This window comes from Pseudonaja textilis, chromosome 1, assembly GCF_049901715.1.
Source record: "Pseudonaja textilis isolate UNSWEBS1 chromosome 1, rPseTex1.2, whole genome shotgun sequence".
Classification (NCBI taxonomy): Eukaryota; Metazoa; Chordata; class Lepidosauria; order Squamata; family Elapidae; genus Pseudonaja; species Pseudonaja textilis.
Genome location: NC_141990.1, coordinates 79,950,597 through 79,967,755, shown reverse-complemented (window position 1 = coordinate 79,967,755; position 17,159 = coordinate 79,950,597). Strand labels below are relative to the sequence as shown.

Genomic DNA, 17,159 nt, shown 5'->3' with positions numbered 1-17,159 from the left:
TCAATTACTTTATTTTAGGATAATTATTCTTGGAATTTTATCATATGCTAACTGTCTATCTAGGTGTGTTGACAATAAGAACATGTACAGTACAATATTTAAAAAATAAATACCCCCCCCCCCGCACACACAGGTGCCTTTCCTTTTTTGTGTTCTATCATATTGGACTTAAATTTGGCCAAAGTCTTTAAGCCAGGTGTGTCAAACCTGTGGCATCATGTATCGTGACTTTTTTCCTTCGCTAAAACAGGGGTGGGTGTGACCAGTGCATGATGCATCCGGGCCTTGAGTTTGACACCCCTGCCTTTAAGCCAAACAGAAATACAGAAGCAGTTTTAGGAACTGCTGTTTTATACAGATCTGCTTTAAAGCATTAGGCACAAATTAAGAATTAAGCAACGGGCAGAAGTTCAGGTTCTACCCTGCTAGAGACAGATGCTATCTGTGGATGGTTTAAGATTGTTTATCAACATGGAAGCCATTTCCCCATGTGATCTCTCCCCAAACCTCCTCAAGCATTCAAGTAATTAATCTCATAGGGTGATTCAGTTAGATTCTAAATATTTCTTCTACATATGGTTCAGATCTTAAATAACTTGCAGAAGAATATAGATTTTGTTCCATTTATAGCATTGTTATTGTAAAATAAAATAAAATACTGTATTTTAATTTTTAAGACATACTTTTTTCCTTCATGGATTCTTTCTTAGAGTTATTGAATTCCCCCTTCCCGTCATTATCTGCTTAGACCCCCAAGAAATTCTCTTTGAAAAGATTTTAATCCACATATCTTCCACACCCTTTTTCCCTCCCAGGTTTCACAATGCCTCCAATTTTGCTAATATCAGCAATTGGCACTTCAAGGGGAAACAGCATAATTCAGATAGGCTATAAAGATTAATCTTTGACAAATGCAATATTTGGTCACAGTTTTTCTACTCTGCAACTAACCATGGTTATTTCCTGAATTCAACTTTTCCAAAGGAGTATAAACAATTCAGCTCAAATAGCCTTTTAGTTATCCACACCAGTTAAGAATGTCCTGGGAATCGAGGAAAAAAATTATTCTTCCCTATTCTTTAATTTCTTTTGCATAAATAAAAGATTATTATAAAAGGAGATTTCACAAATTCAATTTAAAACAAAAATTGGCCGAAAAACTATTTTGAGAAAATCAGTTGTTATGACCTACCAATTATTAATTTAGTTTTTGATATTATTTATTATTTATTGATATGATTATTTTATTTATTTACATACTTGCTACTAATGATACTAATATATCTCAGTACCTTTCAGAGCTTTTCGCTGGCTCTCTATTGGAGACAAAACCTAGTTTGAACGATGAAAGTTTTTTCTTTGGAGCCCTCTGATCATAAACTCCTTGGATTTGACTGCCCTTATTTCTTCCCACAATGCAGTATGTTCTTTATATTCCCCTTCTTTCAGTTCCTCTTTCTAAGGTCAAGATTTTCAAGTTTTAGCTTTTTAATGACCTGGCCCTGCAAGTTTGTAAATCAGTATCTTCTCTTTCTCTGTTCCTGTAGAAATGTGATGTTTAAAGGTATTTAAACCACCCCCTTTAAAAAAAAAAAGGGTTAGTCAGGTTAAGTTTTGGCTCTTCTATCCTATCCTTACTTCGTTGACAGTTCTAGGTTAACATCTGCTTTTAGTATTGATGTATATCAGATTGGCCTAACTCTGTTTACCTGAGGTCATGGCTATGTTCCCAGGTTGGATCAGAATATATCTGTTGGTCCCCATGAATTAATTTTATTTAAATATGTACCTTAAATGAGTATTGATGGTTGGGTTTTATCTCAGCTGCTGATTATATATTTATTTTGCTTTTTTTTGGTTGATTTTCTTGCTGTTTTTTTTTTAGAATTGTTATTAGCCACCCAGATTTGTTTAAGATGGGCAATTACATTAACTAAATAAATACTTCATCTTATCTCAAGGAACTGCTTCAGTGTACTGATTTTGCCTTAGTTATCTTAGAATTAGCATCTATTTACTAGGTTCTGAGCTAATTTGAGTGGGTTGATTTGTATTTACTATATTGTATTTTTTATACTGATTTTTTTTAAACATGTGTAATAAATCATCTTCTTAGTTTAATTGAAAAATTCTTTATGAACTAATGATGCTCTAAAACAGGGGTCTCCAAACTTGGCGACTTTAAGACTTGTGAACTTCAACTCCCAGAATTCCCCAGGCTGGCTGGGAAATTCTGGGAGTTGAAGTCCACAAGTCTTAAAGTCGCCAAGTTTGAGGACCCTTGCTCTAAAATGTTTCAATCTCAGAGACTGCTTCATTTCCACATCCCATTATAATCTATAACAAACAAATAAGTATACATTTTTAAGTGTGCTTTTATTAGAATTGACTCATTTTTTCCTTTTATTTTCTGAGATCAACGTTGAAGCATTTTAAGTGGTTTCAAAGGAAATAGGGGAAGAGAGATATAAGCAATTCAAAACTGTGTTATGCTGGACAGTCCTTCCTGCAGGAATGTATGTAGATGAAAGACCACTGGGTCAAATGCCAGTGATTAAAAAATCAAAAAACCCAATCCTCAAAACTGTATATGGAAAACTGGAATATAAGAATCACTGCTAATCTAAAATTTTAGTTTCTGACATCTAATTGTTCATGTTCTGAGAAGCTATTTTTTTTGTTTTTAAAGTAAAGAACACCAGATATCAAACAACTTCAACCAGTAGGAATATGAAAAAGAACAATTCAATAAGGACTCTATCAAGTGCTTATTTTGCATGTTTAAACAGATCGCTTTTTTGTAAGTTTGGAATAAGGTAACGTGAAAAAAAAGAGTATATTTTTTTTCAGTATGAAACTATTTATGACATTTCTATCCCACCCTAGCTTTGAAAAACACAAGGTATTTTGCATAATAGCAAAATATAATTAAAAAGTTCTGTCACACATGACCAACTATGGAGCAAAATATGTGTGTGTGTGTATATATATATATTCTGAGGTTTTTGCGGGTATTTGTATGTAGATCTTTGGTTATTCGGGTTTTCTCCCACTTAAAATTGGAAGTATCTAGGCGACGTTTCGATAAAGTCTCATTTATCATCTTCAGGCTGGTGTCTTCGGCTTTGTGCTTCTCGAGGTAATGTGAGCTTGCAGTTGCTTCTTCCTTTTAACTGCTAGTGGGGGTGTGACTTAACTGGGTGGGGGCTTGGCTGTGTTCTGATTGGGTGGGGGTGTGTTCTCATTGGTTGGGGGTTGGCTGTGTTCTCATTGGTTGGGGGTTGGCTGTGTTCTGATTGGCTGGGGGTCTGTTCTGTTCAGGTGGGGGCTTGGTTGTGCTCAGGTTAGTCTTAGTTGCCACAGGATTTGAGCTGATGAGCTGTGATCCTGTTGTTTGGCTTCGCGTTTGTGCCACATCATGAAGATGTGGCACGACCACAAACGTGAAGCCTATAATGACGTGGAAAAATACCTGAACAAAGCTGAATACCATTCTTGTAAGTACCCACGAAAACTTAAGAAAACAAATATATAAATATAAATGGGAAACAAAAGGGGAAACAAAAACTTGGTATAACTTCATATTACCTGTACAAGTGGTGGTTTCCACCTCAGATTTTTAAGTGGTGCAGGGGTAAAATTAAAAGAGCCTGTATGGCGTTTCTTTACTAGGAGAGTAACACCAGAAGGATTCTCACGGAGCTTCCTTACAAGATTCTTCAACTGCCATCCCACCTTTTAAATACACAACATATAAATCATTTCATTAAATCCAATTTAAGAAATGAATTTAAAATAAGAGCATCTTCAACACATCAGAAGAAAGTCAAAATGTTTCCCATTACTATGGGGTTTTTTGGCATGCTTTCAACAGTGTAAGTGCAAAGTCTCAATGGATACAGTCTTCTTTTTTGAGATGAAACAGTTATGGACAAATAGGATATCGCTAGTCTTAGCTATACTGTCTCTGTGAACCCCGTGGGTGTCAAATGTTGAATGGCTTTAAAGGAAGATCCGTTGTGGAACAAATAATATATCTATGGGGTCTATATCAACCCAAGTAGGTAGATATGATTAATTCCTGTGGAAGATGAAGTGTTCCACCAATAAACACTCTCCAATTTTCCTGAGGATATTAAATCTTTTTCTCTTAAAAGACCACCTCCAATAGTTCTATAAGCATTTGGGCTATTTGGACATTTTCAGAAGCAAACAACGAGCCCATACAAGAAAAAAGTAGATTTTAATTTTACTAGCCATATCATCTTCATTTTTCTTTTTCTGGTAGAGGCTATGATTACTGTTAGGCTAGGGAAGCAAATAATAAACAGGGAACAATTCCTTTTATCCTAGGGCAAAGGGGGATGGGGATGATGATGGCAATTAAACCTGAATACAATTTCAAAATGGAAATTGTTGACCAAATTCCTTTTCTTCCAAAGCCCTCTGTGTACCCTTGGTTATAATGGAAAGGCACAAAATCTCTTTTGCTTTACTGGCCAAGAATATTATGTTTAGTGTTTGTGCTGCTTGACTATATTGCTCAAAATGTTGTAGTCTGGCAGACAACATCTCTAGCTTGCAACTGGCAGAGCCACAAAAATCACATACAGCAGAGAGAAACTGTAAAGGGATGAATAGGAATCTTTTCTTTGAAGTGGAAATATTTCTCTTATTAAAATGCTAATTCTCCTAAATAGAAATATATTTATAAAAATTTATCATTTACTATTCATCATAATTGGAATGATTTGTAATTGTAAAGATGCCGGAGGCTGCATTTATGAACATTTACACATTGCTTACATGATGATCTTAGACAATGCACTTTGATAAAGTCATATGAAATGTTCCCAGCAGCCAACATTCAAGATGAATAGTATTCCTCTAAGTATCTCTATTTTTTTAAAATAAGAACCAACTATTCAAACCTGTCTTTTTCTTAAAACCAAAGTGGGTTTTGACATTTCATTCTTTAACAGATGGTTTTGCTACTAAATGCATTAAGATAAAACAGTGTTTCAGTATAAAATAAAAATAAAGGAATACAATAGTAAATGAGGCTAAATTTTGGTTCTAAGTGGTATCTTTTGAACCAATTTTGCTGTGGTCGTCTACTTACCACTGTCTGGCGATTCACCTGAATCACTTCGTCCCCAGCATGGATTTTCTGAGACCGATCAGCAGGAGACTACATAGTATAAAAACAAAGCGAACAAATACTTCTAATTTAAAAACGTTCAGATGGTACATCCTTGGCAGCAAAACTATATAAATGGAAATGTCTGTAGTGTTTCTGTGTGAGCTATAGCTGTCTCCTCTAAAGGCAAGCTCCCTACAACTAACTAGTCATTAAATAACTAGCCAATTGTTCAAAACCAAAAAGGACTTTTCTTACACTGAGCCAAAGGTTAGCAATTCAACAGGGAAAAAGAGGAGGTCATTTCAGTCTGCAGAATTATTTTTCTACTTCTCTAATAAGACACCTGAAACTTAATTAGGCATCTCTAACAGAGGGAATGAATCCACTTGTCTCAATTCCCAACAATATGCGACCTGAAAGAGAGAAGTGTTAAAAACTTTGATAGTCCAGATATCCTAAGAAAAGAGGTGAATTATTTGATTCTCTATTAGCAGGCAGCTTTGGAGTCAATCAACATCTCACGCTGATGGAAAATACTTTTTACTGAAGAAACAGGAGGGAAATCTTTCCCAAACTCCTTTATGTGCCTTTAAAGTCTGCTGCAGAGAGGCTCCCATCAGGGTATGGGATGAAGAGGAAAAAGTTCTACTGTGCTGGCAAAGTTAGTAAGAGAATTAGGAGAATTTTTGCTCAGTTCTACACTACAAGGAAAGCAGTGCTGTGGTCTTTGTTTAAAATGGCTCTGTGGCTGCAAATCTGGCCCAGTGATTATCTTGACAGTTCACATCATAGAAAGTGCAAAACGGTCCTGAGTTGACCCATGTGACTCAAAATCAGCTGAAACAAATGGCTCATTTCCCTTGTTCCCTTATCAGGTGCAATGCAGGGCAAGACAATCCCCTTAGGGCCACCTGAGGTGGAAAAATCTGACTAGGAAAGAGATCTCCCACTGTCATCTGACTGATCTAAGGCATTCCTATCTTACACATCAGCATTAAGAGGCAAAACTATACATGCTGCATTTTCACAAATGGAAGCTCTGGCGAAAGAGAGGAGATACATTGGGAAACATACAGACTCCAAGATAACTTCCTTTTCTTAGTAACCACATTCCTTTGAGGGACTTAGCTAATCTCTCTCTGAACAGACAATTGTAGACGTTGCGTTTCCAAATCCCATTCTTTCTGAATTGAGAATTTGTTAATAAACAAAAGGGGGGGGAGCACACCCAGCTTTTATCACCAGGATTTGGAAAGTGACTGAAAAGTTTTGTTTAGGTCAAAACATTCCCACCAAAAGCAGGAAATCCAAAGTCATTAAAAAACAACTTGGAAATCCCATCACCTGACAGGAATTGGACACATCTCTCCAAGGCATTAAGAGCTGCTATGTCAGAGATGCAGCTGGATAGATACCAAATGACAGGAAGCCACCAGAGGCAAGGCGCTGTCATTATACTACTACAAAGAAGGGAAAGGACGCTTATCTTAGCAACATGATTTCTCAGCAGAGATCTGGAAACCCAAGAAAAGAAAGTTACATGCTTGGGAACGCCGACTGAGGTTCCTAGCACTGAGTTCTTTCAAACAGAAAGCATAACAACAGTACATCTAAAAAACCAGTTTGGCATGGTTAGGAGAAAGATTTGAACATATGCATTGCTTCGGCATTTTAAATGTTTGGGATAGGAGGCAAAATGACCAATGGCCACACTGACTGGGGAGAATGGGGATTGTAATCCAATTCTATATATGCAGGTCAATGGGACAGGATAGGGTATAGAAGAGAATCACAATCTTTTTGTTCAGGCAAAACTGAAACTGGAGATCATAATTAGTTTCCCCACCCATTACATATATCTCCATGACTTTTCCTTTTTAATTCCAGAGGCGCTTTGCATTTAAAGAATTCTCTTTCTCTTATTTTAATAAGTTCCTTTGATTCCCAGGAAGCATTGGACTCTTCTATGCTGAGTCTAAATATCCTGCTGGTGTTTTCAGAAGGAAGAGAGTGCACTACTGCAATGGACTGAAGATCCGATAATGGATCTTCAGGATTCTGTTGTCCACAAGTACTCCATATGATGGTGGTCTCCAGCAGCTTTAGAGCTTTAGATGAGGGATCCCAATCTTTGCCCAAACTGTGGTTTTGAGCCTTTATGATCATAGGGTTCAAATACTTCCTATCTTAACCAATTTTGGAAATTGCTTGTTAACTGCTTTTCAGATTTTATCAACCTTCAAATGGCAAGATTTACTATACCAAATGAGTTTCCTTTACATACAAATTTAAGGACTTCATTTGGAAGACAATATGGAAAAGGAACACATTTTAAAGGATAGGATTGAGGCTGATTTGAAAGTGGATTTTAAAATGACTATGGGCTGTGGAAATGATGTAAGGAGACACTACACTGGATATACAAATGAAACTGACTGATGGCTTAACAGACTAAAAGAATGACCTGGATAACTTTCTTATACTAGATTTACAAAAGAAACCTATTAATTTTTTTAAAAATTTTTTGTTAAGATGGGACAAGGAAAAAATGAAAAGAAATCAAGTTCAAGGACATTTCTGAGGGGGGATTAAGGATCAAGATTATTAAAAATAAAGAGAAGAAAAGGATAAATATTAAATAAAGTAAAAGGAAGAAATATAAAGTGTGTTTATTTGACCAAGATTAAAATGGATATGCTGTTATCTCTGGTGAACTTTAATGGACTTCTGCTGATCAGGACTGAATGTCAAGGTTTTAAAGATTTATGTATAAAGAGATGGAATATGGGAAAAAGAGAAGGTGATAATTTACTAAATATATAAACTGTTAAATAAGTTACTAAAATTGTATGTGTATACACACATACATATATCTATATAAGGAAAAAGTTATTTCTTTATAGATTCCAATTTTTTATTTCTTTTCTATTCTTTTTCTTTTCTGCACTTTTTCCAGTTTCTATTAGTTCTTATCTTTTTAATTACAATGTTTAATAAAACTACTATTTTAAAAAAGGGTTTGCCTTGGGTTCAACTTTATCACAAACAGTTTATGTTAATTTCCCTTTGATGAAGTCATTAAAAATACTTACATTTTCTGTTGTCCCAGTAACAACATGTAAACCATCATAAGTGGATTTTATGTACATTCCCTAAATTGAGAAATGGAAAGATAAAATAAGCATAAGAATAATTACAGCACATCCACAGTTATACCTCAAATGTTTTTCAGACAATTATTTCTGAGGAACAGCGTGGCTGATAATACCATCTGGAGCCTGCCCCAAACCAGTCCTGTTGAATTGTGTAAATAGAGTATAGTCTCCTTTTGGAGTGGGGTGGGGGTGGGGAAGGGGGGGAGAACCACCTCCTACCTATGGAGGTGAGAATCCAAACAAAAACCACTTAACACCAAGATACTCTAAATCAATCAAGAAGGAAAAGTAATCTCAATTTATTTCTTAGGAGAACATTCTTGAATGGCTGAAGGGAACAATTGTTTATTTTCATCTTTAACATGGGGAATAAAAAGAAATCTCTATGTTTAGTCAAGGTTGCTTCATGTTTTATTTATCTATTTTTCACATTTTTGAATCACCCATCTCCCTCAGTGTCCCTCATGTTATTTTGTTACCATTTAGGATGGTATTGTTTTATTGAATCTGTGCTGGCAGTATTTACTCCTACTTTTGTTATTATTGATTGGAATTGGGCGGCCTTAGGTAATCTAATGAATAAATAAGCATAAAATTATCTGTTTATAAAAGTTGTTAAATTTTGATTTATTATAACATACTGTATGCATTGCTTGTTATGCTCAAATTCACTTTGAATCATATATCAAAGCAGCATATAAATGTAAGTGAGGAATAAATAAAATAAATATACCATATTTTGTATCTCAGTATTTAGATAAGGGACACAAAATGAGTGTGAGTCTCGTGGGAATGGCTGAAAATCTTTAGTCTGAATATAGCCTAGAACAGTGGTCACCAACCGAGGGGCCATGGCCCACTGGTGGTCTGTGAGAAAATTTTGGTGGGCCGCAGAGAAATGTCACCCTCAGAGCATCCCCCAAAGCAATTAATCCAAGCTGCGCAGGAACACAAGGCTGAGCCGCCTACATGGCCCACGGGAACCCTCCCTGCCCACTCACTCCTTACCCAGAAAACTTGCCAGCTAAGTTGCTATTTTTCCTTTTGTTTCTGACCATCAGCTGTTCTGCTGTGCCAGGAGATTTAAATTAGCTAGGAAGCAGGAAATGGTTGGATTTCTTGCTTTCTAGCTAGTCTTTAGATCTTTGGCTCTGCTTTTAAGCACAGCCAAACCTCCCTTTGGACTGAAGTTTCTATTATTTAATGCAGACTCATGGCAAGCAAATTTTATGTGACAGACTCAGGTAACTGATGGCAGATAGATAGATCTCTGAATGAATCTGTGAGCAACTCAATCTGCCTGCCTGCTTTGCCTGATTTTGGGTAAAAGTTGCTTCTTTTTTTATAAAAAATTCAATATTTATATAAATATTTATATTTACATACACGCCATGCCCAGCCAGTCACATGACCACCAAGGCACACCACAAATTAGGCCATGCCCACAGAACCAGTTAGTGGTCCCTGGGATTTAAAATTATGAGTTTGGTGGTCCCCGAGGTCCAAAAGGTTGGCGACCCTTGGCCTAGAAAACTCTTCAAAACATATATACATGCTGGTTATCAAATTTAGCTTTTTAAAATGTTTTACGAAGCTAGAGCATAGACTACCCTGAGGTTCGTAATATAATTTTAATATAATTAGTCTTTAATATTAATAACACAATCCTCTCTTGATATTTACATTTTTAGTAATGACAAATCTTAATGGGACCCCATGACGTTTCAGGCCCAATACAAAGAAACCTGTTTTAAGTGTTTCTCTGTTCTCTTGTATATAATAGGATACATCATGTGGGAATTCCCTACTGTAAAAAGTTAAAAGTTATAGGATACATCATGTGGGAATTCCATACTGTTAAAGTCCTGGACATGAACAATTACAGCTTTTATATTTCAGACTGCAATGTAAACTGATTATTCAAATTAATAAAGAGGGTGCTTGCTGTCTCTCCCTCATCTCAATACTGTCATAGATAGGAATGACTCTGTCTCTCTTTCTCTATGTGTATTTGTGTGAGTGTGAGAGAGAGAAAGGTAAACAATGAAAGAGAAACGTCAAGGTAGTGGCCCACTTCTTTTCATATGTGCATACATGTTGTGGACAAGATGCATATAAAAAATGGGCAGGATTTCAATTGTGCGTTTGTAGCCTCCATCTTGACTTTCTTTTTACCCTACCCGCTTTGGGGAAATAAAGTCGACTTTGTTACTTCAAATAAATTTTAAAGTGTAATAACTGGGAGCAGTTTAGAAGAGTAAGGAAATGCAAATCTTCTTACCAAGCCTTCCCCAGGTTTGATATTGTTTAGGTGGACTTCTTCGAGACAGGCACCCTGGCTCATCAACGGATCAGTTGTTGACCTGATTGTCTTATCACAGATTCCATTCAAAACTTTAGACTAGAAAAGAATAAGAACATGCTTTACACATTATTTCAGGAGGTGGGGTGCTGTCTCATGTACTGCCCCTCCAATGAACAAAATAACACCTAAATTAAGAATGTGTTAACATCATTACTTCAAGGAGGTGGGATGCTGGTGTCATGCATAGCCCCTCCAACAAAGAAATTAACAACCTAAATTAAGAATCACTTTGGTGCTAGCTCCAGATTCATAGGATACAGCATCTGCTCAAAGTTAACTTTCATTAGCTCCATTGGTAACAAAGCTGTGGTACTTTATTTCAAATTAAAAATTCTGTAGCCATGATTCCAGCCCTTTTTAATTTTGGACATAAATGATCCAAAATGGCTATAACTGTTAATCATTCACAAGTGTGCAAGACAGTAAATAACATTAAAGTAATTTTATTAAATAATATTAAAGTAATATTATTAAATAATATTAAAAAATCTTACAATCCCAGAACAATTCTTTGGGACAAATGATAACATACAGGTTGAGTCCAATTAACCTGAAAATCCTGAATTAATCAGGAGATTCTCCTCTCCTGTATCTAAGTCAGCTTTCCTTTCCCTATGCCCATTGTACAGTACTGGAAATATCCAATCAGCAGGGATAATAGCTAGGAATTACTGGATTTGCAATCTCATCACATTTGGAGAAAAATCAAGTTAGATGAGAACATTTTCCAAAAGTTTGGTCACAAACATTAACCAAAAACCTGAATTTATCATCTAAAGAAAAAAAAAAGTTAGTCTAATTATCTTAGTAGTTATTAAATTGTACAATTTGTTTCCTAAAATATGTCAAGAAAAATTCATTATTAAGCATGTAATATTTAAATAAAATTTAAACTGTTTGAGTTGGCAATGTTAATATTTAGGTTTTAACATTTATAGTATTTACTTATTTCAAAAATAATGAGATGATAAGTTGCCTTGGATTTCCAAATATGGATGCATATTTCAAATGAAAAGAACATTTTATTGCCTTGTTTGGAATCACAAACATTTGGCTCGGAGATGTAAATTTAACAATACATACGGAGGGGGGTGCAGTCAAAATTAGAGCAAACTGAAGCTGATTTAGAAAGGCATTGAAGAACAAAGTCTTCCCATTGTGGAATTTTGCTATTGTGATCGCTGCTTCTCAGTTGCTATTTACTTTGCTTCAGCAGGATATTTACAGTATGAAATGGGGAGGAAAAATCAAACTTCTCTCTTCCATCAAATGCATAGTGTACAATTTTTAAAAAAAATACAACCACAGATCATAATCACAGGGAAAATCTCTTCCCTTCCCTACTCTGTACATATATTGAATGGCTAAGATATTAATATACGATTCTTTCCGCTAGACACATGCCTTTCCTTCTGAACTAAAAAGCTCTCTCAAATTAATGTGAGAAAATATTAACAGTCGTAGAATGCTCTATTAGGGATCTTTGATAAACAAATACCAAAAAAAGTGAAATATATAATAATACATATTTTGACAGTGGCCAGATTGGCTTTTGCACAATGTTGGAAACAGCCTCATGTTCCATCAGAGGAGATGATTATTCAAAAAATTTCAAGTTGTGCAGAAATGGACAAATTAACCCTGGCATTAAAAAATAAAGTCACTTCAATATACTACAACAGCTGGAACCGCTGGTACAAATTGATAGACCAAAGATAGATTTCACACTAAAAGGCAAAAGAGGATAGGATAGAATCGTAGTAGTGATATACAGATATATGTAAGGATTAAGTGTGTATATGGCATAAAATAAAGATAAAAAGGAGGTCTCACAAACTGTTGAAGATGAAAATGTATTTTAATTGTTTGCTATCTTTTTCTTTCTATTTTCTTCTTCTTTTCTTTTTCTCTCTTATATTTATGTATGTGTTGTTGGTCTGTTTTAATTGTAAAATCAATAAAATTTATTTACAAAAAAAAAGAATGCTCAATTGAAAGATCTAAGCAGAGTTTTCCTCCTGTCAGTAAGGAAAAGCAGCCATGGTGGTGACATAGTGGCTAGAATGCAGTTTTGCAGGCTAACTCTGCTGACTGCCAGCAATTCGATTCTGACCAGCTCCAGGCTGACTCAGCCTCTTATTCTTTCAAAGTCAGTAAAATGAGGACCCAGACTGTTGGCAGCAATATGCTGACTCTGTAAACTGCTTAGAGAGGGCTGTAAAGCATTATGGAGTGATATATAAGTCTAAGTGTTACTGCTAGCCAAGAGCATTGAAAGGCAGCAGCGAACAGGGAAGTGAAAAGATATTTGACACAACTGTAGAAAGTACAGGAAGGAAAAACCAAGACAGTCTTCTCAAAAGAATGCATCTTTGCACAAACAACATCTACAATGTTATCATTGAATAATAAACACTCAGAATTATTTCCACGTCATCTCACACTTTAAAGGGATGCAAAGGTTATATATGTATGAGGCAAAACAGGATAAAATCAATAGAATGGGGCTGCAATTATTCAATGGGCCTGCAAACAAAACGTCACTGAAGAAAACTAGAGGGAAATCATCAGAGCACAGGTCCAGGTTTGGATGTTGGATCATGTCTCAAAATCTATGTGCACAGGTACACAATTATATTGTGGAATGTTTATGGTCAAATCATTTGAAAATTGAAAAAAATAAAATATTGCCAGACATAAAAGGAATATTGAAACAGTGAAGTAGGAAAATAAGCTTCAAAGATCCTTATGAAACATTATTTCAGAAAATCAAGGAATAATCAAAAGGAATGAGTTCTGAGATCCACTGAAGTCAATTTATAAATACAAACCTCCCAGAAGTTGAAGAAAAGATACTTCTTTTATTTACAGCACACCATAGCAAATGATTGCACTCAACCTACATGTGCATCTCCACTGTCAGTCAGAATAATCTATTAATCCCAATAATCAATTGAAATTCTCCAACACTTATCTAATACCTATCCAGCCTTGTATTTCCAGCTTCTCCTTGCTATCAGTTCCAGTTCTTATCCCTTATTCCCCAATATATACATATATGATTTCAAATCTGTATTGTTGCAAGTTCCACCTCCATAACTTATTAGAGGAACAGCATTTATCTGTGTCTTGCATCTAGTACAAACAATTACAGACTCAGTAATATTCACTCTGGGCACTTCATATTGCAAAAGCCAGGAACAGTGTATACAAATGTTGTTGGAATTTGACTAATAAGTTGACTCTTACGTACTATTTGGGAGAACTGCCCCAAAGCCAAAGCCCATAACATTCCTTGTGAGGAATGTTACTATAGATGCAGGAAGAGTGTCAGGAGCACCTCTAAAGCGCCAATCCAACACACACTATGACACTAATTAAATAATCATGGCTACTAGACCAGAAAGGGATATGGGGCAGTGAAAAGGAGCCAGTGAACTGTATAGAGATGCTCTGTAAGCTATAAGCTTCTCATGTCGTTGGAACACAGTTATTGAAAGCAATTATACTTACACTCTCACACCAAACAATGTTACTATAAAAAGTAAGAGTACTGAAAGAACCATAATGCATAAATAGAAGGGCGTATGGATTTTTTTTTTTTTTACGGAGGGTAATCAACAATTGTTCTGTTTTGAATGGAGGTGTGAGTATTTTTAGATACTGTGAATTCCTCACCATCTCTCTGGCAGGCGGAAGGTCTTATCAAAGAACACAGCCTGATTCATGTCAAAAGGAGGAAGCAATGATTAACCATTACAAAATATTGAACGCAGGTCACTACATCCCTAGTCAAGTCACAAGACTGCCTCTAATGTATTTGGAAAATTCCCCTTTCACATCACTTCCAATTCAAAAGAGCATTTTCCTGCTGTTGTAATGTATTGTCGTGTGTTCCCCTCAAAGTTCCATCCTCAGAACAGTGAGCTCTGAGCTCTGTTGAAGGAAAACTGTTCCCTTCATACTTCCATTGGAGGCCTCAAAACAGACTGCCACAAAGACAACGATGGCTATTGAAAGAACAATAAGCATCCAAACACAAACCAGGCTGGAGGTCCCCAACTTACAACAGATCCATAGTTCTATTAAAAAGCCAGGTTTGACAGCTCTCCTGAAACTCAGCAGAGTTGAGTAGATTGAAGGAAGAGCAGAAACAATGCAAGTGGACAAGAATTTTTCATTTGCTTACTCTGTGGGTCACATTACAAGCAGCCTCCATTGTTTTCCATTTCCTGTCCTGAAATTTCTCTGCTCACACAGAAAAGGATAAACGCAAACTCCCCATCCGATGGGCCAATATCCTCTTCATATTCAACCTTGGTGTATTTAGTCATGAATCTTGCAATGACAGGATGGGAATCTTTATACATTTCTTTGAGAAACAAAAAATGCTATCAACTGAGCTGGAATCCAGAATAATGTACAGACTCGTATTTGCATTTCAGAGCAGATGAAAACCAAACTGAACCAGCAGCAGAAAGAATGTAGGGAAATGCTTGAATGTAGCCTCCACTTTATCCCATTTTTAGCTTTCAACTAGGCAAGCTACGTATCAAAATAGGGCTTTTGGATCCTCTAAAAATAGTTTGGACTTTTTCATTTTAGGCGATTAGATAAGCCTGGAAACTATGCAATAAGGAGCCATAGATGCCTGCTGTTCCTATTGAGCTTCGTAATAAGTAAAGCTGCTTTCAATCATAAAAAAGTTCTTAACAGAAAGGAATTCAAAAAATGAATTAAACATAAACATTTATACTTACTACATTGAGAACTTTATCTTCCATTTCAGCTACGAGGCAGTCCTTAAAAAAGAAAAGAACGTATTCTATTACTGGAAGATCCTTATATAGCATCAAACTGTAATTTTAACTTGATTGATTTGTACAGTCAGTAAAATATGTCTGGAGCATAGAGGACGATGCAGAAGTTTTTTTACAATGATCCAAAAATCTAAATCTCTCCAGAAGCTTAACTGTTGGTTTTAAAATATTTTTATAAGCCCTTTAATCAAAGCCTTTTCTCACATAAAATAAAACAGTTGGTTAAAGGAAGCATAAAGTTAAACTATTAGTTCCTCAATAGACTGGCAACTTAAAATCAACATTGATTTTAAGATGTGTGGACTTCAACTCTCAGAATTCCTCCAACAGCACGCTGGAAGTCTTTAAATTGACACGGGTGAGAAACATTGCTGTAAGTCAAAGAAAAAGGGAAGCATCAATAAAGGAGAATGCTTAAAGCTCAAGGCTGAAATGCGTGGTCCTTGGTTGTCTCTGAGTTTGGTTGTTTTCTTGCAGATGTTCCATAACCCAAACTAGGTCACATTCCAGAGTTTCAGAAGCAAGTATTCCCAATTCTAACCAGGGATGTTAAGGAATGATCAGGACAACGGAACAAGGCACTAAATCTAACAGGTGAGGTATGTGCCCTACAACTACAATAAAGCCTGTCCATATTCTGAACACACAATGTAAAAAAAAAATCAACCATGATTTGCATCTAAATAAAGGCCTTTTATATGTGCAAATAATCTTCTGCTTAAAAAGAATGTGTAGCAGCTTCAGTGATTCATTGCCAAATCCCACTCAACTGAGGTTTGATCAAAACAGTGTTGCTAGTTGAAGGACTCAGGGGAAGCAATGGGAAGCAAGGAAAGGGTAGGAAGGCCTACACGTAGACTTCCAGCTGAAGTTTTCTGCATCTCGTCCATCCAGAGTGCTTCTATTATCTTCATCTGCTCACAAAAGCTACCAAAATGTGATTCGCATAGAAAAGTATTTGGCTTTGCAAATATTACCTGCAAAAGACACTGGGCTGAAAGGACTACATGCAGCAGAGCGTGAAAATATACAAGGCATCATTTATTCAACAGGAGCAATGAAGAATTAGAAGATTACACTTTCTTTTCCTTTTAAGGAACTGTCTGAGCCAGAATGGCAAAGTAGACATACTAGCAAGCAAAAGATTTTAAAGTAGCACCCAATTAAGTGTTGCATCCCAGAGAAAGAGTCGTTGAACCATCACTGGACAAGGAAAGTAGATTTTTGGGAGGGGGGCTATTTTCCTCTCCCTACTGCACGTACAATATTCTGACAATAGGTATGGGGGTTAAGGGGATAAAAAATAGCCTTTACTTCTTGTTCCACTGGCAAAAATCTCACCTGGTCAACTGATGGCCCTCTGTCAGCAGTCACCCCAATTGGTTACAGCTTAAAATAATTTATCTTGATCCAAGCAAGAGGAGGAACTGACCATGCCATTATTGGGAAAAGAAAAGACCCTAAAATTCCCAGTTCTGGAAAGATGGCTTCAGCTGAAAATAGCTATAATCATACCTATATTTAGAGCATAGTCTTTTTAATCCTGGGTGTCTACTGTAGAACGTGACAATAAAGACAAGGATGGCTTGGGGAAAAAGACAAAGGTTACCAGCCACTGAATAAAATGAAGCTACTGCTGCCTATAAGCCCATGATGATGAACCTATGGCACATGTG

The 17,159-nt window shown here is 36.1% G+C and overlaps 1 protein-coding gene across 4 annotated transcripts in view; it reads right to left on the bottom strand.

Annotated features, from left to right (window-relative positions):
- Positions 1-17,159, bottom strand: part of CNKSR3 (CNKSR family member 3) — a 77,899-nt gene that overhangs the window by 12,330 nt on the left and 48,410 nt on the right. For all 4 annotated transcript variants that reach the window (XM_026705030.2, XM_087939273.1, XM_087939275.1 and 1 more), the window contains 5 exons: positions 15,424-15,465; positions 10,580-10,699; positions 8,236-8,295; positions 5,123-5,191; positions 3,589-3,735 (listed from right to left, as the gene is read on the bottom strand). In XM_026705030.2, coding sequence (XP_026560815.1) covers positions 3,589-3,735; positions 5,123-5,191; positions 8,236-8,295; positions 10,580-10,699; positions 15,424-15,465 — 438 coding nt within the window. The remainder of the gene's footprint in view (positions 1-3,588; positions 3,736-5,122; positions 5,192-8,235; positions 8,296-10,579; positions 10,700-15,423; positions 15,466-17,159) is intronic.